This window comes from Schistocerca nitens, chromosome 8 (assembly GCF_023898315.1).
Source record: "Schistocerca nitens isolate TAMUIC-IGC-003100 chromosome 8, iqSchNite1.1, whole genome shotgun sequence".
Lineage (NCBI taxonomy): Eukaryota > Metazoa > Arthropoda > Insecta > Orthoptera > Acrididae > Schistocerca > Schistocerca nitens.
This window is the reverse complement of record NC_064621.1, coordinates 238,533,283-238,555,306: the sequence shown is the minus strand read 5'-3', so window position 1 is coordinate 238,555,306 and position 22,024 is coordinate 238,533,283. Positions and strand designations below refer to the sequence as shown.

General features: G+C 43.8%; 1 protein-coding gene across 1 annotated transcript in view; it reads left to right on the top strand.

The window, feature by feature from the left end:
• Window positions 1–22,024, top strand: part of LOC126199498 (synaptotagmin-10-like) — a 582,178-nt gene that overhangs the window by 416,687 nt on the left and 143,467 nt on the right. The window contains exon 6 of the mRNA XM_049936421.1: window positions 15,155–15,275. Within this exon, the coding sequence (XP_049792378.1) occupies window positions 15,155–15,275 (121 nt within the window). The remainder of the gene's footprint in view (window positions 1–15,154; window positions 15,276–22,024) is intronic.

The following is a 22,024-nucleotide window of genomic DNA, read 5'->3' as shown; positions in this document are numbered from 1 at the left end:
GACCAAAAGTCTTGTTCCTCCTGCCACCGAACTTCACTAATTCCCACTATATCTAACTTTAACCTATCCATTTCCCTTTTTAAATTTTCTAACCTACCTGCCCAATTAAGGGATCTGACATTCCACGCTCCGATTCATAGAACGCCAGTTTACTTTCTCCTGATAACAACGTCCTCCTGAGTAGTCCCCGCCCGGAGATCCGAATGGGGGGACTATTTTACCTCCAAAATATTTTACCCAAGAGGACTCCATCATCATTTAACCCTACACTAAAGCGGCATGCCCTCGGAAAAAATTACGGCTGTAGTTTCCCTTTGCTTTCAGCTGTCCGTAGTACCATTACAGCAAGGTCGTTTTAGTTAGTGTTACAAGGCCTTATGATTTCATTTGCTACCTCTAATAGAAATTCTGGTGTTTTATCAGCGACTATGATGTTGTTGGTATCATAAAAGATCACTTTTTCTTCATATCTTATACTGTGTGAAGAGTCACTGATATGTATGAAGGACATAATTGTACCCAATATACTTTCCCGAAGAAAACGTTTGTTTCTTGTCTGACAGTTGTTTTACTAAACATTTATCATCAGCAGATGTGTGAACTATATCTACCTTTTGCCCATCGTTTCCCAGCTACGACTAGAACCACTCGCTCACTGTTCCTCCTATATCTAGCACTTCCAGCTTGTTTGGTAGTATTTTGTGGTCAATGTGTCAGAAAACTTGGACAAGTAAAGAATATGCCTGTAACACGGCCACCCTTGTCAAGAGCTTCAAGTACTGCTTTGTGAACTCTGAAATGGCTGATATTGTATTTCCCCTATTCCGGATATCAAAAGATGCTTCGTTAAAAAGGTTGTATTTATTCAAGTAACCTTTTTATTTTTAGTATGGAGGCAGTAGTGAAACTACTCTGCAGTTTTCGATGCTATCTGTACTACCTTTCTTTAGTAAGGGCACAACTCGTGCATGCTTTGGGTTCCCAAGACAAATACCTGAATTAAAGAACTCATTTATTATGTTCGTTAAAAGGGAGCTTTATGCTGTGTATGCAAGCCATCACAACAGAGACAGGAACCTCATCCATGCGTTCTGACTTCTTATTTTGTAAATGTTGTATTGTCGTCCTGACTTCAAACTCTGTTGTGGGAAACAACATCACTGTTCTTGCTGAGTAAGTCATTGTGGGTGTGTTTCAGGAAGGTTTTGTTACAGCTTCTCCGCAAATCCTATAGAAATAATAATTTACAAAATTTGTTAATTCCTGAGGACTTTCGTTTATTCTATCCTTATCTTTGATTTGTACTTGTGTCTGCCCTCTTCCAATTTCTTCTTTTATAACATCCCACACTACTTTGCTTTTGTTTTCTGTTATATATTATTTTTTAGTTCAAAAACTTGTTTTCAGCAAACACTCAAGACGCTCAATTATAGCGAAAGCAGACTGTCCAACTCTACTATTCATTGTGCCACTCTTTATCTGATATAAAAAAAAAATTCTTACGGAAAAGTAACAAACTCAGTTAGAGTAATAAAAATATAACAATTTAGATACTGGGTTTATTACATTAGGCACATTTTGCGCCGTAACGAGCGAAAACATGTAAATCCTTCTCTAAATTAAGAAGTGCAAACATTAACGATGATATGATTTTATCGATATGAAGTTATTACATTCGTGTACAAGTCTCTTTCATGTAATTAATGAAAACTACAGAAATCAATATTTTTACTTCGCCCAGTGATATACCCTTCATCTATAAATGTTTTTTATTAAGAATACACTAAGACTACCCTTTCAATATTGATTAATTAATGTAAATTGTGCGTCAGTAACGCAGAAAGCTCCATTTTGGCTTTTCGTCACTCCTCTGTTAGTAAAAATGTAGTAAAAATCCAGTGATGTAACACAAGTGAGAGACATTTGCTTGTTATTTTGTTTCAGCTATATAACGTTATTTATTGATTTTTATTACATAACGATTTTCAACATACACCTCACTGAGTAATTACTTTTCCCATAGTATCGGAATGAAATTACTCCTCTTATAAGGCACTAATACATGGTTTCCTTCTTGTACTCACTTCAGAAGCAAATAAAATACATTTTCAGTTTATTTTCGTTCGTAATCCGATGTCAAATTTACTTTGGGATAACTTGAAAAATAATATGCTCAACAGCCTTTTTGAACTTTTTTAATGCTACTGAAGAATATGCTTTTTTTCATTCCTTTCTTATACTCGCTGTCTTGTCCCGCAGTGTTAAAGGCTAGTAGCCACCGTCACTTTCACTCTCTTTACAACACACTGAAGCAAATCTGTTCCACTTCAGACGTTTGGCGTCTCAATCAACAGAAGTGTCGTAGTTAGACTGGTTACAACACGTGGTGTATGTTACAAACAGCCTGTTACGAACGTACAAAAAATGCATTTCCAAAATATCAACCCGCAAATTGGATAACAAAAACTGTTTCTCTGTGAAGCTCAGTACTACTAACTTCATACGAGATCTCGAACTGTCCGGAAAACATTAACAACAGCATCCACTTCATCATCAAATTACAAATGAGTCTGTTCTATAATTCGGAACGACCTACCACCATAACAATAATAATAACAACAACAATAATGAAAAAAAGAAAACAGCCACCATTCTCACTGGACACGGGGCTGTCTACGAATAGCTACTAACTCTGTGTAACGAGGGATACAATTATCCGCCAATTAACTTTCCCTTAAATCTATCTCCAAATCTGTTACAGATGTAGTTTACTTCACGATCAGCTAATGTTCACCACTTTTCCGAAACTAATATCCTTTTACCCAAATTAAATTTTACATTGCAATTAATGGTTTCGCCTCTTCTCTCTGGAAATCGTCGAAATTAAATCTGAAACCCACATTAATTGTAACTGTACTAATGAAAACAATACGTCCAATTAATCCCCCCCCCCAAAAAAAAAGTTCTTTCCTGTTTCCAATTAGATGACAACACTTCACTGACCAACACACCCAGTCGGCTCCAAACCAAAAACTAGCTGTCCTAAAAACCATTCTCATCCTGAATTAAAAAAGCAAAGGAACAGCGTTATTTGCACTTTTTAACAAAGACTGCTCGTATGTAACGTCCATCCGTAAACTTCATAGCGAACCGCTTGGGTGCCGTGGCCGTTCATTAGCATTCATGGCACGTGCTCTGCTTTATGCCCCTCTTGTCAGTTCTGACGAGGTGGGAGGCCATACCTCCCTCGTAAACTTCTACAAAATTGTAATAAAATTATCACATTACTTCATAACATGTATAAAAATCACAATTCACCTAACTGAAACAACAAAGTGTTTCAGTAGATCTGAGCCAAACATTATTTGTACATAAAGTGGCACGAAGGATTTATTTCGTGCCGCATTATACCCTTTTTGGCCCGTCAAACGTTCCACGCTGTAAAGCTACACATATCTAGGCGAGCTAATCGGCTCCATTTGTGGCCTGCGAGATGCAGAGACAATGAGCTCGTTGCCGGAAACGGGTAAATTCCATAGCCGGGAATTTGGACGGCTGATGCTCGCATTGCCTTTGTGCAGAATATGCTCCAGGAAATGGTGGAGTGTCAGACAATCTTAAGTTCTTTGAGATTCGACAATAACTCACATCAACTATTGATGCAGATCCGAATACATTTGCGATCTCAGAAAACTGAGAGGCATCCAGTGACACAGGAATACTTCAGTAGCTCTAAAACTACAGAAGTTAACATTTCACTTTGAATAAATATTTACACAATGAATCTCTGAATTAACTACTTGACATCGTATGAAGCGATGAAACCAAACCTTATCTCAGGTTATAGCTTTACACTATAGCTATCATCCCTGAAAGCTGCGTATCTATTTCATTTATTGATTTACAAGGTCTTTTACACCTTCTTCATTATGCAAACGTTTGTCAGAACATCTTATTCGCTACATTTACACAGCAAATGAACGCAGCATCAATACCTCATACTATCATACTTTTGTAGTTATTTAACGAACGTTTACTATTTTGCCAGTAACTTTATTTTAATGTTTTAATGGGTCTAATGCGTCACGAAATAAATTCTTCGCGTCACTTTAATAATGTTTGGCTCAGATCTACTGAAACACTTTGTTGTTTCAGCTACGTGAATTGTGATTTTTATACATGTTATGAAGTAATGCGATTATTTTTTTACTATTTTGTAAAAGTTTACGAGGGCGGTATGGCCTCCCACCTCGTCAGAACTGACAAGTGAGGCATGAAGCAGAGCAAGTGCTATTAAAACAATGGTAATTTGAAAGTGCTCAGTCGCTTGTGTTAGCTGACACCTGTATTGTAAAGAGTGCCAAAAGTTGCTTCTGTCAAGCAGGTATAAATAATTGTTTAAGCAATAATTTGTACTCATTTAACGAGAGTGGACTTGCGCAAGAGTTTTTGCTTATTTATTTATTAACCAGCTATTAGTTATATTTATTGTAAATGATCTGAGTGTAACAGAATGTTTATGACATTTCTTTATGTAGTTGCTGTAACACATTAGTTTAGTCTGGGAAGTGGTCACCTTGAATCAAATCATTCCTGTAGAGCTTAAAGACGCTGTATTTTTGGTGGGGATAGCACTCAGCCTATGGAGGAGCGGATAGTAGCGAAACACTGCTGCAGTCGAGTCGAGACTGGGACTCCTCGAGTGAAGGACTCATGGGGTGATTAGGGACACTTTATGTCCAGTGCTGGAAGAAGGCAGACCTCTCTAGAGTAACGTGTGCGATTCAGCCGTATAGGTAATTGATTCTGGGCGGTGAATAGCCGCTATCATACTTCTGAAGGGACACTGTAATTCGACAGGTCTGAATGTGCTCCAGAGCAAAACTCTAACTTTTTCCGCTTGAAATGCGGGATTGTGGACAGACAGAGTACGAGTTACTATTCTTTATATCACGTGTGTTACTTTGTGAATCATCGTGGTGAACTATGAACTATTTTGAACTGGTGAATCTTTCGTGTATTGTGGTCACAAAACGGACTTAGTTTTCGTGAATCTTTAACGAGTATTTAGTTTGGGGATTTTGCCACCATTCCCATATCGCTCTCAACTCGACTTTGCTGCATTTGATAAGGGTATTTTCTGTCTGTATTTTAACTGAATATAGAAGGATCACTTCCCGTTCATTTCAGATGTCCTTTCTTCAATAAACATTATTCAAAGTAATTCTCTGTCGTACTCATAACTTACAGAGTTAGAATAGAACCCTTTTTATTAAATTATTCTTTTATCTTTTGTTTATAGTTCTGCGTATTTTATTAACTCGTAGTTCTGTCTAATGCATAGAATGTTTGACTGCAGAATCACAGCTACAGGTTACTTTTTACAGTGAATTAGCTGCGGGACATGAAAGGAGACATGCACGCTTCGACCCTATGACTACATCTAGCTATTCTTTTTAAAACAAAGCCGTGTGTAGCCCCAGTACCTTAAGTGCGAGTAACCGCAAGTAAAGACGCAACTGTTTTTCTCGTATGGGATGCTGTTAGGAAGAGCTACTTCCCGGCAGCAGTGACCGTTGGTACTGTCGCAACGCGAAGAGGTAGAATCTGGATATGACAGTACAGGAAGATTGGTTAATTATGTCGGTATATCGGTCCATGCGACTCTTCAGGTCATATCTCTCGCTCTATTGATCAAAGAGGTTATGGATCAATTATTCTGGGGAGCCATTTGCCTAAAGCCTATTTGTGTACGTATCGAATGATCGGACATACTTTCACTATCCTACAGTACAGAGTCAAAATTTAAACATTACACACCCCCTCCAGCCCAGTCAAACTGAGAAAGTTGGTCGGTTCTATAGCCTTAGGTGTGGTCTGGGGTGGACTGTATGCGGCTTATAAAGGCACCATTTGTTTATGGGCTGGTCGTAAGAAAACCCCAAAAAACCATGATTTTTAGGTTCGAATAGTACCAATGTGAGGATGAGCACTTTTTTATTCACGGCAGATTGTCTAAATTTTTACCGTATGATTTTAAGAGGGTATTCTCGAGGAAATTCGAAAATTTTTCGACGTCATTATCCGTTACTGAGATCTAGAGATTAACGTTGCCGTACTTCTACAGGAAACCACAAAAAGAAACCGTTTTTAACCTTTTTACATCGTGGGCCGCTATTATATAAATAACTTACCCTAGCAAATCTTTCAAATTTTAATCACTTCGAAAGTACACCGTCAATTCGACCTCTTGTGGATCTGCCTGGTGCAAAACTAAAACAACAGACACAAAACATGTATATTAAATTCAGTATTTAAAAATAAATACACTCAAGAGAACACAACAGTACCACCGCACACACAAACGAGCGATATCGATATTAGCACCACTGGTATTGGAAAACAATTGAAACTACTTGAAGCGAAAAAGGCAACAGGCCCCGACGGAATTCCAGTTGGATTTTGCATTGAATACACCTCGGAATAATCTCTTTTTCCTACCACATATTTACCAACAGACGCTTGCGCAGCAAATAATCTCGTGGGACTGGAAACTACCCTTACGAAAAGAGTAATAGATCAGATGCGCATAATTATAGACCAAGATCTGCAATTTCCGTCTGCTGTAGGACCTTAGTACGTATTCAAAGCTCAAACATTATTACGTCCCTCGAGGAAAAAAGCTTCTTTCAGAGAATCGGCACAGATTCAGAGATAAACTACTCGTGTGAAATACAGCTTGCTATATTCATACACGATATCTTATTAACAATATGTGGAGCAGATGAACAGGTAGATTGCGTCCTCATAGAGTTCCATAGATTCGACGTTGTAGCACACCGAGGACTGCTAATCAAGGCGCGCTCATATTAAGTGATTGGCTGGAGGAATATTTGACTAACTGAATTCAGTAGTTTACACTGGACAGCAAATATTCTGCAGAAACGAGAATAACACGGAGTGTGCGCCAAGGAAGCGTAATAGGATGTATCATGTTTTAGATATACAAGGTCATTCAAAAAGATGGGCCAATTTAGTTGATTTGTATTTCATGAAATATAAATTGTACTCGAACAGTCTACATACCAATGAAAGGAGGGCATTTCAAGTTTGTTTTTGTAAACGCATCAATATGTCTCCCCTTTGCTACACGGCAAACATCTAAGCGGTAGCCAAACTTGGCGCACACGCGAAGAAGCATGTGTTGTGAACACCGATTCCATAGGTCGGCCAGAGCTGTGGGCAGAGATGGGATGTAAACAGCCTCCTTAACATGGCTCCAAGAGAAAAAGTCACAGAGCATGAAATCAGGAGATCTCGGTGGCCAGAAGTGTACAGCCACGTCTTGATTTCTCATGTGATCCACCCATAGGCGAGGAATGGGTCGATCAAACAATTCCTGGTACACAAAGGTGACATTGGGATGGAGCTCCATCGTGTTGGAAGAGGAACCGTCTTGCATTCGCCTAACGTCATCCTTTGGTACACACGGTCGGCTCGGGCTTTTTGCTTTGCAGAGACGTTCAGACTGTTGAAACTGCTTAAACTGATATCTTATGCTCCCTGTAGTTGGCGGTTTAGTGTCGGATCGGAGATCAAGTGCCCGCTGCACTGTAAGTGCCAACTCACTTCTTGAAAACTCAAGAACGAGAGAACATTTTGCTGCATCGTAGCCATCTTACTCGCAACTGCTTAATAGCGCAAGTGTCCTACATAACTATCACCATGCTAATGGCCGTTCACGCAGCTAATGGTTAACAAAACTTTGGGCCTTCCTCTTTCCTTCAGTGTGTAGGTTGTTCACGTCCCATTTACGCGCAGTGAAATGCAAATTACTTAAACTGGGCCTATCTTTTTGAGTAACCCATACATAAGCGATTTATCAGATACAATCATTATAAGACAATGCATTGGTGATGGTGATGTGTACAGCAAAGTACCATCGTTGAACGATCGTACTAAATTGCAGAAAGAGTGGGAGAACAGTGTTACAATGAACCCGAGCTCAGGTGTTGTAATATGTCAGAACGACCGAGAGGTACGGTTTGAGAAAGATACGTGACTCACACCAAAGCGTGAAGAGAAACACCGGCACGGTGAAGGTGCCGAGCGACCTGCATGCATGAGGCAGCTCCAATGCCAATGCCGGAATCTGCTGCGTCGGCGTCCGGTTGCCCAGCCTCCTAGACGTTGCGCTCCCATTCAAGCCGTCGCTAAGTGGTTGCCGTGCTTGGCTGTGCCAGTAGCCCGAGACACGACGAATGCTCCCTCAAGCGCAACTCGTGGACCCCATGTAGAGCGCTGTAGGCAAACAGCCAACTACCGTCGCTGTAGTGAGCCTTAGCAGCTCCAGCGTCCACCCAGGGCAGCTTGGTCAGTGACGTAGACAGCTCTGCACCTGGGAGGTCACAAGTTTCCACACCGGCCCCATCCCTGCGGACGGCAGCTTGCAGTCCTACCAGATGATTTTTACCAGGGAACAGAGACTAGCAGCCCTCTCGCTCCTCATACCAGAGCAGCTCCAAGATGTGGCCCACCCCGCCACAGTCCGTGCAGGGGAGGTTGGTGATAGTTTCAGCGGGTGGGTTGGCCACCGATATCCATCACCAGACGGTGACAGTCATCATTCTCTCAAGATCTAGACGTGGACAGAAGGGCGACACAACTGCCCCCTTTGAATCTCCGGGCTCACTTGTTCCTACGTCTTTTCCCTACGCCTCTGACGTTGCTCCTCTGGAGGGGATAACGTCAGCTTTCCTCATCGCACTTCGGCTCCTACACACAGGTCACTGGGCGCTGTTGTAACTGCAACGTGTGGCTTCTTCACAGCACGTCAGTGCCCTGTGCTGCCCTGATTACTTCACGCTTAAATACAGTGCCCACCGAACAGTGCCTTCTCGCCTACGGGTGGTGTCGCGAACCTGCTTCACAGAATAATTCACTAAATACTACGAGGGTAATCCCAAAAGTAAGGTCTCCTATTTTTTATAACTACAGAACTCTGTTTGTGTGGCAGTTGGTCACACTGTTATGAAGAGTGCTTCACGCTCTGTGTGTAAACATGCTCACGTCGCGCTAAGGCGCTCAATCTTGACTTGGCAGCCGTTGACAATGGAGCTGCCCTTGGATGTTACCGTCAAATGCGAATTGCGCGCAGTTTTTCGGTTTTTTAACGCAAAGGGCACCGCGCCGATTTAAATCCATCGCCAATTGACAGAAGTGTATAGTGAGACGTGCATGGATGTCAACAATGTTCTTAAGTGGCGTAGAGAGTTTGCAGCTGGTCGGACCGAAATTCACGACGAACAAACGAACGGGAGACCGTCAGTTTCTGAGGAGACAATGTTGAAGGTTGAGCAAAGCATGCGTGAAGATCGGCGGATCACCCTGGGTGATCTCTGCACGTTGGTTCCTGAGGTTTCCCGAAGCACTGCTTACAGAATTTTAACGGAAACATTGAATTGCCGGAAGGTGTGCGCAAGATGGGTGCCACGCATGCTGACTGAGGACTACATACTGCAACGAGTTGACGCTTCCCGCGCATTTCTTCACCGCGTTGCAGCTGAACAGGACTACTTTCTGGACTCAACTGTCACGGGTGACGAAACCTGGGCATACCACTTCACACCTGAGACCAAGCAACAATCACGCCAGTGGCGGCATCCTTCTTCGCCAAAGCCGCGGAAATTCAAACAAACACAGTCATGACAACCGTGTTTTGGGATCGGAAAGGGGTATTGTTGGTCGACTTTATGCCCACTGGGACCACAATTAACGCTGACAGGTACTGTGAGACTATGAAAAAACTCAAACGGACAATTCAGAACCGGAGAAGAGGAATGTTGAGCAAGGGCGTACAAATTCTCGATGACAAAGCACGCCCACACATTGCTCGGCAAACCGTCGCTCTCCTGCAACAGTTTCAGTGGAACATAATCACCCACTCACCCTATAGTCCTGACTTGGCGCCAGTGACTGTCACCTTTTCCCTAAGTTAAAAGAACATTTGGCCGGAAAGCGATTCAGCTCAGACGACGAGGTGAAAGAAGAGTTTCATAACTTTCTGAACAGCTTGGCGGCGAGCTGGTATGACATGGGCATACAAAAACTGCCACAGCTTCTACAAAAATGCGTCGACAGAAGTGATGATTATGTCGAAAAATAGCTAAATGTTCAAGCTGTAAACTGATGTAAACCATTGTAGAAATAAAAAGGTCTATGTACTTATAAAAAAATAGGAGACCTAACATTTGGGATTACCCTCGTAACATTACCCGTGCCTGCCATCCGATCTGACAATCGGTCTCTTAACTACTACCTTCCAGCCATAGCTGCGTGAAATTTACAAGAATTGCCCAAATCCATGCCTGCACTTATTCATGGCGCAGCAACAGTTCTACTTGGTTCAGTGAATGGAAGCTTTCTTTAGATATGGATAAATGTAAGGTAATTCCTATAGCAAAAAGTATGAAAAGTAGGACAACGGCCTATGATTACAAGATTAGTGATAAACATCTTGAACACGTGAAATCGTGTAAACATTTGGTACAGTCTACCTTCCACCATGCACTGTACACTGGCTTGCGGAATGTTATTGTAGTTGTAGATAAACGAAGAAGGGGTGATCGTGTTCTGTACACACCATCACGCCGTATCAACACAGCAGGTACTGAGCCTGTACCATGACAGTGAATGGAATCTGGAAAGGTTCATTCTCCGCGGAGTCTTCACACACAGCAACACCCATCGTAATACAGCTCGCTGAAGCTTAAATAGTCTACAAAAACAACGTGGTGCGACTGCTGTGCCCCGTGCCGTGATGAGGTGGTCCTCTCTCTACTGCCGCATGAAGGGAAGCTCCACAATTGTCCCCTTGCAGACAGGCTGTAATGCCGAGGACGTCGCCCGTTTCTGCGCGATCAAACCAACAATACGTCTGTCTTCTCAGGCGATAGTTACGCAGTGCCATTAAGATACTGCCTAGCGATGAGCGTCGTCTCACTATACCCATCGACATCATATTCCCGTGACAGTCAAGAGATCCCGACCAAAGCGAGAAACAACACTCTGAAATTCCTAATGAAGCGCCTGGCATAGGGTTCATCGAACAACTTGCAAGTTATTTCTCTGCCGTTCCACTCTAAAAAAGTATGCGGAAAAATGAACACTCAAATCTATTCGTGTGAGTTCTGATTTCTCTTACATTACTGGCCATTGAAATTGTTACACCAAGGAGAAATGCAGACGATAAACGGGTATTCATTGGACAATTATATTATTCTAGAACTGACATGTGATTACATTTTCACGCAATTTGGGTGCACAGATCCTGAGAAATCAGTATCCAGAACAACCACCTCTGGCCGTAATAACGGCCTTGATACGCCTGGGCATTGAGTCAAACAGAGTTTGCATGGCGTGTACAGGTACAGCTGCCCACGCAGATTCAACACAATACCACAGTTCATCAAGAGTAGTGACTGGCGTATTGTGACGAGCCAGTTGCTCGGCCACCATTGGCCAGATGTTTTCAATTGGTGAGAGATCTGGAGAATGCGCTGGCCATGGCAGCAGTCGAACATTTTCTGTATCCAGAAAGGCCCTGCAACATACGGTCGTGCATTGTCCTGCTGAAATGTAGGGTTTCGCAGGGATTGAATGAAGGGTAGATCCACGGGTCGTAACACATCTGAAATCTCCACTGTCCAAAGTGCCGTCAACGCGAACAGGAGGAAACCGACACGTGTGACCAATGGCACCCCATACCATCACGCCGGATGATACGCCAGTATGGCGGTGACGAATACACGCTTCCAATGTGCGTTCATTGCGATGTCGCCAAACACGGATGCGACCATCATGATTCTGTAAACAGAACCTGGATTCATCCGAAAAAATGACGTTTTGCCATTCGTGCGCCCAGGTTCGTCGTTGAGTACACCATCGCAGGCGCTCCTGTCTGTGATGCAGCGTCATGAGTAACTGCAGCCTTGGTCTCCGAGCTGATAGTCCATGCTGCTGCAAATGTCGTCGAACTGCTCGTGCAGATGGTTGTTGTCTTGCAAACGTCCCCATCTGTTGACTCAGGGATCGAGACGTGGCTGCACGATCCGTTACAGCCATGCGGATAAGATGCCTGTCATCTCGACTGCTAGTGATACGAGGCCGTTGGGATCCAGCACGGCGTTCCGTATTACCTTCCTGAACCCACCGGTTCCATATTCTGCTAACAGTCATTGGATCTCGACCAACGCGAGCAGTAATGTCGCGATACGATAAACCGCAATCGCGATAGGCTACAATCCGACCTTTATCAAAGTCGGAAACCTGATGGTACACATTTCCCCTCCTTACACGAGGCATCACAACAACGTTTGACCAGGCAACGCAGGTGAACTGCTGTTTGTGTATGAGAAATCGGTTGGAAACTTTCCTCATGTCAGCACGTTGTAGGTGTCGCCACCGGCGCCAACCTTGTGTGAATGCTCTGAAAAGCTACTCATTTGCATATCACAGCATCTTCTTCCTGTCGGTTAAATTTCGCTTCTGTAGCACGTCATCTTCGTGGTGTAGCAATTTTAATGGCCAGTAGTGTATTTCATTATGATCATTATTTCTCCCTAAGTAGGTGGGCGCCAAGGAAATATTTTCGCACTTGGAGGATAAAGTTGATGATTGAGATATCATGAGGAGATCCAGCAGCAGCGAAAAACGCCTTTGTTTTAATGAAGGTCACTCCAATTCGCGTACCGTACGCATGGCACATTCTCCCTGTTTCGCGATAATACATAACGAGCTGCCTCTCTTTGAACTTTTGCGATGTTCTCCTTCAATCTTATCTGATGCAAAGCCCACAGCTCGCAGCTATTCTCCAGAAGAGGACTTAAAAGCGTAGTGTAGGCAGTCTCTTTAGTGGACCTGTTGCATTTTCTAAGTGTCCTACCAATAAATCATCGCCTTTAATTAGCTTTCCCCACAACAGTATCCATCTGATCGTTCTGATATAAGGTGTTATCAATTGTAACCCTTAAGTAATTAGTTGATATCACTGTTTTTAAATTTGTTTGATTTATTGTGTAAGCGAAATTTAGCGGCTTCCTTTTAGTAATCATACTCATAACTTCACGCTGTTTATTACGTAGAGCCAGTTAACAGTTTTCGCACCATACAGATATCTTGCATAAATCATTTTTAAAATGGCTTTGATCATCTGATGATTTTACAAGACGCTAAATGACAGCATCACCTGCTAACAATCTAAGGGATATGCTCAGATTTTCTTCTAAATCGTTTATATAGATCAAGAACAGCGGAGGGCTTATAACACTTCCTTGGGGAACGACTGATATTACTTCTGTTTTACTCGATGTTTTCGGTCAGTTACTAAGAACCGTGACCTTTCTGAACTGGAAATTACGAATCCAGTCGCTCAACTCAGACGGTAGTCCGCAGGGACGCACTATTATTAGAAGTCGCTTGTGAGCGAACGTGGCAAAAGCATTCTAGAAATACAGAAATATGGAATCAATTTGAGGTGCCCTGCCGATAGCACCCATTACTTCGTGAGAATAACGAGGTAGCTGCGTTTCGCAAGAACTATACTTTCTGAATCCGTGTTGGCTATTTGTCAATAAATCGTTTTCTTCGATGTAATTAATAATATTCGAACACAGTATATGTTCCAAATTCCTACTGCAATCCGATGTCAGTGATCTGGGCCTGTTATTCAGCGGATTGCTGCTGTTTACTTTCCTGAGTACTGGCATGACCTGCGCAGCTTTCCAGTCCTCAGGTACGGATCTTTTGACGAGCGATCGGTTGTATACGATTGCTAAGGGAGCAGCTATTGCATCAGCTGAAACGTCCCCTTAGAAAAATTATAAATTACTGTGCTTAAACTGACACACAATATTTTTAGCGCAACGCAATCTGACTTTCAAAAATCCCTACAAAAGAATGGCCCTGACTAACAATAACCTATACCTTTCATGAATCACTTACCTCACAAAAATCTTCGTTACTCGAACTACTGCAATACAGCGAGCGCCAATACTGCCAGCTAAATAAAAGATTCTAACTACTGAAGGCACTAACTACTGATAGGCATAGTTAGCAAATGAAAGATTTTGATAGAGAACAAACAATGTATTTACCTTAATAGTGTTCAAAAGTCATAATATATACATATATATATATATATATATCAGTTCATGATATCCAGTATTACAAATTTACTCTTTCTGGCGGACACACGTCCACATCGTCCGCTCTTAAAATTCTGCCATCTCTCTCCCCACATCCACCACTGCTGGCGGCTCACCTCCAACTGCGCAACGCTACACGCTGTTAACAGCCAACTGCCCAACACTACAATCGCAAATTCCAACAATGCAAACCAGCCACAGACTGCACACAGCACAGTCAGTGGTTTTCATACAGAGCACTACGTGACGTTATCAACATAAAAACCTAAACAGCCTACTTGAACAGCCTACTCTGAATGGAACATAACTGGTATACCATGTGAACTGCAGGGCTTGACTTTATTAAGTGAATTAAGCTGTTTCGGCACACCGAGGATACCTACGTCCAAGTTACTCAGTTTGGCAGTTCTTCTCGATTCGAATTCTGAGATATATACTTCGTCTTCCTTGTTGATGGAATTTCGGAAAACCGTATTTAGTAACTCTGCATTCGAGGCTGTGTCATCAGCAACATTACCATCGCTATTGCGAAGAGAAGGTATTGATTGCATCTTGGTGCTAGTATAATTTACATATGATCAGAATCTCTATGGTTTTCTGCCAGATTTCGAGACGGAGTTGCGTTGCGGGAACTATTAAAAGCATCTCGCATAGCAAATCACGCTAAATTTCAAGCTTCTGTAAAACTTCGCCACAATCTTCGGGATTTTGTGTTCTTTTAAAATTGGCACGCAATGTAGATAGCGCTTTAGTCAAACTTTATTCCGCGGTTGCGTTGAACTGCTAATCGTTTACGTACCGAGCATGTGGTGCGTTTCACGCCAGTTTGATGTATGTTGTATGCGACCATCGTGCTATTTCATTGTTAGTGGCCAGCTGTGTACTTCATGTACCATGCAACAAGGTATCAGGTTTGGAAGTAAAGCTCAGAAAAAGTCGTCTGCTTGCAGGAGAAGGTGGATCTGGGCGAGCTGATGCTGTCGCTGTGCTACCTGCCCACGGCCGGTCGGCTCACCGTCACCATCATCAAGGGACGCAACCTCAAGGCCATGGACATCACCGGCTCCTCAGGTGAGCTTGCTCCGCGCGCTCGCCGATCGCTGTGGTTTTCAGGTGAATCTCTTTGCCTGTTGGATACTGTGAAGGCAAAGTGGAATGTTATCTGTAAATCAATGAAAATACTGTCTCTGTAAGAGGAAAAGTATACTGTTTTTTGGATGTAATCCTCTTTCGGGACAGATCACTTGAACTTCTACTACTCCTTGAAAAATTAAACCTGAATGCTCACGAAACTTCCTGAATACAGGGTGTTACAAAAAGGTACGGGCAAACTTTCAGGAAACATTCCTCACACACAAATAAAGAAAAGATGTTATGTGGACATGTGTCCGGAAACACTTAATTTCCATGTTGGAGCTCATTTTAGTTTCGTCAGTATGTACTGTACTTCCTCGATTCACCGCCAGTTGGCCCAATTGAAGGAAGGTAATGTTGACTTCGGTGCTTGTGTTGACATGCGACTCATTGCTCTACATCAAGCACATCAGTACGTAGCATCAACAGGTTAGTGTTCATCACGAACGTGGTTTTGCAGTTAGTGCAATGTTTACAAATGCGGAGTTGGCAGATGTCCATTTGATGTATGGATTAACACGGGGCAATAGCCGTGGCGCCGTACGTTTGTATCGAGACAGATTTCCAGAACGAAGGTATCCCGACAAGAAGACGTTCGAAGTAATTGATCGGCGTCTTAGGGAGCACGGAACATTCCAGCCTATGACTCGCGACTGGGGAAGACCTAGAACGACGAGGACACCTGCAATGGACGAGGCAATTCTTCATGCAGTTTACGATAACCCTAATGTCAGCGTCAGAGAAGTTGCTGCTGTACAAGGTAACGTTGACCACGTCACTGTATGGAGAGTGCTTCGGGAGAACCAGTTGTTTCCTTACCAAGTACAGAGTGTGCAGGCACTATCAGCAGCTGATTGGCCTCCACGGGTACACTGCTGCGAATGGTTCATCCAACAATGTGTCAATCCTCATGTTGTTGTTGTTGTGGTCTTCTGTCCTGAGACTGGTTTGATGCAGCTCTCCATGCTACTCTATCCTGTGCAAGCTTCTTCATCTCCCAGTACCTACTGCAACCTACATCCTTCTGAATCTGCTTAGTGTATTCATCTCTTGGTCTCCCCCTACGATTTTTACCCTCCACGCTGCCCTCCAATACTAAATTGGTGATCCCTTGATGCCTCAGAACATGTCCTACCAACCGATCCCTTCTTCTGGTCAAGTTGTGCCACAAACTCCTCTTCTCCCCAATCCTATTTAGTACCTCCTCATTAGTTATGTGATCTACCCATCTAATCTTCAGCATTCTTCTGTAGCACCACATTTCGAAAGCTTCTATTCTCTTCTTGTCCAAACTATTCACCGTCCATGTTTCACTTCCATACATGGCTACACTCCATACAAATACTTTCAGAAATGACTTCCTGACACTTAAATCTATACTCGATGTTAACAAATTTCTCTTCTTCAGAAACGATTTCCTTGCCATTGCCAGTCTACATTTTATATCCTCTCTACTTCGACCATCATCAGTTATTTTGCTCCCCAAATAGCAAAACTCCTTTACTACTTTAAGTGTCTCGTTTCCTAATCTAATACCCTCAACATCACCCGACTTAATTCGACTACATTCCATTATCCTCGTTTTGCTTTTGTTGATGTTCATCTTATATCCTCCCTTCAAGACACCATCCATTCCGTTCAACTGCTCTTCCAAGTCCTTTGCTGTCTCTGACAGAATTACAATGTCATCGGCAAATCTCAAAGTTTTTACTTCTTCTCCATGGATTTTAATACCTACTCCGAATTTTTCTTTTGTTTCCTTTACTGCTTGCTCAATATACAGATTGAATAACATCGGGGAGAGGCTACAACCCTGTCTTACTCCCTTCCCAACCACTGCTTCCCTTTCATGTCCCTCGACTCTTATAACTGCCATCTGGTTTCTGTACAAATTGTAAATAGCCTTTCGCTCCCTGTATTTTACCCCTGCCACCTTTAGAATTTGAAAGAGAGTATTCCAGTTAACATTGTCAAAAGCTTTCTCTAAGTCTACAAATGCTAGAAACGTAGGTTTGCCTTTCCTTAATCTTTCTTCTAAGATAAGTCGTAAGGTCAGTATTGCCTCACGTGTTCCAGTATTTCTAAGGAATCCAAACTGATCTTCCCCGAGGTCGGCTTCTACTAGTTTTTCCATTCGCCTGTAAAGAATTCGCGTTAGTATTTTGCAGCCGTGGCTTATTAAACTGATAGTTCGGTAATTTTCACATCTGTCAACACCTGCTTTCTTTGGGATTGGAATTATTATATTCTTCTTGAAGTCTGAGGGTATTTCGCCTGTTTCATACATCTTGCTCACCAGATGGTAGAGTTTTGTCAGGACTGGCTCTCCCAAGGCCGCCAGTAGTTCTAATGGAATGTTGTCTACTCCGAGGCCTTGTGTCGATTCAGGTCTTTCAGTGCTCTGTCAAACTCTTCACGCAGTATCGTATCTCCCATTTCATCTTCATCTACATCCTCTTCCATTTCCATAATATTGTCCTCAAGTACATCGCCCTTGTATAGACACTCTATATACTCCTTCCACCTTTCTGCTTTCCCTTCTTTGCTTAGAACTGGGTTTCCATCTGAGCTCTTGATGTTCATACAAGTGGTTCTCTTATCTCCAAAGGTTTCTTTAATTTTCCTGTAGGCAGTATCTATCTTACCCCTAGTAAGATAAGCCTCTACATCCTTACATTTGTCCTCTAGCCATCCCTGCTTAGCCATTTTGCACTTCCTGTCGATCTCATTTTTGAGACGTCTGTATTCCTTTTTGCCTGCTTCATTTACTGCATTTTTTATATTTTCTCCTTTCATCAATTAAATTCAATATTTCTTCTGTTACCCAAGGATTTCTACTAGCCCTCGTCTTTTTACCTATTTGAGCCTCTGCTGCCTTCACTATTTCATCCCTCAAAGCTACCCATTCTTCTTCTACTGTATTTCTTTCCCCCATTCCTGTCAATTGTTCCCTTATGCTCTTCCTGAAACTCTGCACAACCTCTGGTTCTTTCAGTTTATCCAGGTCCCATCTCCTTAAATTCCCACCTTTTTGCAGTTTCTTCAGTTTTAATCTACAGGTCATAACCAATAGATTGTGGTCAGAGTCCACATCTGCCCCTGGAAATGTCTTACAATTTAAAACCTGGTTCCTAAATCTTTGTCTTCCCATTATATAATCTGTCTGATACCTTTTAGTATCTCCAGGGTTCTTCCATGTATACAACCTTCTTTCATGATTCTTAAACCAAGTGTTAGCTATGATTAAGTTTTGCTCAGTGCAAAATTCTACCAGGCGGCTTCCTCTTTCATTTCTTAGCCCCAATCCATATTCACCTACTACGTTTCCTTCTCTCCCTTTTCCTACACTCGAATTCCAGTCACCCATGACTATTAAATTTTCGTCTCCCTTCACTGTCTGAATAATTTCTTTTATTTCATCATACATTTCTTCAATTTCTTCGTCATCTGCAGAGCTAGTTGGCATATAAACTTGTACTACTGTAGTAGGTGTGGGCTTCGTATCTATCTTGGCCTCAATAATGCGTTCACTGTGCTGTTTGTAGTAGCTTACCCTCATTCCTATTTTCCTATTCATTATTAAACCTACTCCTGCATTACCCCTATTTGACTTTGTGTTTATAACCCTGTAGTCACCTGACCAAAAGTCTTGTTCCTCCTGCCACCGAACTTCACTAATTCCCACTATATCTAACTTTAACCTATCCATTTCCCTTTTCAAATTTTCTAACCTACCTGCCCGATTAAGGGACCTGACATTCCACGCTCCGATCCGTAGAACGCCAGTTTTCTTTCTCCTGATAACTACATCCTCTTGAGTAGTCCCCGCCCGGAGATCCGAATGGGGGACTATTTTACCTCCGGAATATTTTACCCAAGAGGACACCATCATCATTTAATCATACAGTAAAGCTGCATGCCCTCGGGAAAAATTACGGCCGTAGTTTCCCCTTGCTTTCAGCCGTTCGCAGTACCAGCACAGCAAGGCCGTTTTGGTTATTGTTACAAGGCCAGATCAGTCAATCATCCAGACTGTTGCCCTTGCAACTACTGAAAAGGCTGCTGCCCCTCTTCAGGAACCACACGTTTGTCTGGCCTCTCAACAGATAGCCCTCCGTTGTGGTTGTACCTACGGTACGGCTATCTGTATCAATCCTCATTCCAGTGCAAATGTTCTCTTTACGGATGAGGCTTCATTCCAACATGATCAAATTGTAAATTTTCACAATCAACATGTGTGGGCTGACGAGAATCCGCACGCAATTGTGCAATCAGGTCATCAACACAGATTTTCTGTGAACGTTTGGGCAGGCACTGTTGGTGATGTCTTGATTGGGTCCCATGTTCTTCCACCTACTCTAGGCGCTCAGTCCGGAACCGCACGACTGCTACGGTCGCAGGTTCGAATCCTACCTCGGGCATGGATGTGTGTGATGTCCTTAGGTTAGTTAGGTTTAAGTAGTTCTAAGTTCTAGGGGACTGATGACCACAGATGTTAAGTCTCATAGTGCTCAGAGCCATTTGAACCTTCCACCTACGCTCAATGGAGCACGTTATCATGATTTCATACGGCATACTCTACCTGTGCTGCTAGAACATGTGCCTTTACAAGTACGACACAACATGTGGTTCATGCACGGTGGTGATCCTGCACATTTCAGTGAAAGTGTTCTTACGCTTCTCAACAACAGATTCGGTGACCGATGAATTGGTAGAGGCGGACCAATTCCATGGCCTCCACGCTCTTCTGACCTCAACCCCCTTGACTTTCATTTATGGGGGCATTTGAAAGCTCTTGTCTACGCAACCCCGGTACAATTCTAGAGACTCTTCGTGCTCGTATTGTGGACGGCTATAATACACTCCTGGAAATGGAAAAAAGAACACATTGACACCGGTGTGTCAGACCCACCATACTTGCTCCGGACACTGCGAGAGGGCTGTACAAGCAAGGATCACACGCACGTCACAGCGGACACACCAGGAACCGCGGTGTTGGCCGTCGAATGGCGCTAGCTGCGCAGCATTTGTGCACCGCCGCCGTCAGTGTCAGCCAGTTTGCCGTGGCATACGGAGCTCCATCGCAGTCTTTAACACTGGTAGCATGCCGCGACAGCGTGGACGTGAACCGTATGTGCAGTTGACGGACTTTGAGCGAGGGCGTATAGTGGGCATGCGGGAGGCCGGGTGGACGTACCGCCGAATTGCTCAACACGTGGGGCGTGAGGTCTCCACAGTACATCGATGTTGTCGCCAGTGGTCGGCGGAAGGTGCACGTGCCCGTCGACCTGGGACCGGACCGCAGCGACGCACGGATGCACGCCAAGACCGTAGGATCCTACGCAGTGCCATAGGGGACCGCACCGCCACTTCCCAGCAAATTAGGGACACTGTTGCTCCTGGGGTATCGGCGAGGACCATTCGCAACCGTCTCCATGAAGCTGGGCTACGGTCCCGCACACCGTTAGGCCGTCTCCCGCTCACGCCCCAACATCGTGCAGCCCGCCCCCAGTGGTGTCGCGACAGGCGTGAATGGAGGGACGAATGGAGACGTGTCGTCTTCAGCGATGAGAGTCGCTTCTGCCTTGGTGCCAATGATGGTCGTATGCGTGTTTGGCGCCGTGCAGGTGAGCGCCACAATCAGGACTGCATACGACCGAAGCACACAGGGCCAACACCCGGCATCATGGTGTGGGGAGCGATCTCCTACACTGGCCGTACACCACTGGTGATCGTCGAGGGGACACTGAATAGTGCACGGTACATCCAAACCGTCATCGAACCCATCGTTCTACCATTCCTAGACCGGCAAGGGAACTTGCTGTTCCAACAGGACAATGCACGTCCGCATGTATCCCGTGCCACCCAACGTGCTCTAGAAGGTGTAAGTCAACTACCCTGGCCAGCAAGATCTCCGGATCTGTCCCCCATTGAGCATGTTTGGGACTGGATGAAGCGTCGTCTCACGCGGTCTGCACGTCCAGCACGAACGCTGGTCCAACTGAGGCGCCAGGTGGAAATGGCATGGCAAGCCGTTCCACAGGACTACATCCAGCATCTCTACGATCGTCTCCACGGGAGAATAGCAGCCTGCATTGCTAGGAAAGGTGGATATACACTGTACTAGTGCCGACATTGTGCATGCTCTGTTGCCTTTGTCTATGTGCCTGTGGTTCTGTCAGTGTGATCATGTGATGTATCTGACCCCAGGAATGTGTCAATAAAGTTTCCCCTTCCTGGGACAATGAATTCACGGTGTTCTTATTTCAATTTCCAGGAGTGTACAATACGCCATTCTCCAGGGCTGCATCAGCGCATCAGGGATTCCATGCGACGGAGGGTGGATGTATGTATCCTCGCTAACGGAGTATATTTTGAACATTTCTACACATCTACATCTACATTTATACTCCGCAAGCCACCCAACGGTGTGTGGCGGAGGGCACTTTATGTGCCACTGTCATTACCTCCCTTTTCTGTTCCAGTCGCGTATGGTTCGCGGAAAGAACGACTGTCTGAAAGCCTCCGTGCGCGCTAGAATCTCTCTAATTTTACATTCGTGATCTCCTCGGGAGGGAAGCAACATATTCGATACCTCATCCAGAAACGCACCCTCTCGAAACCTGGCTAGCAAGCTACACCGCGATGCAGAGCGCCTCTCTTGCAGAGTCTGCCACTTGAGTTTG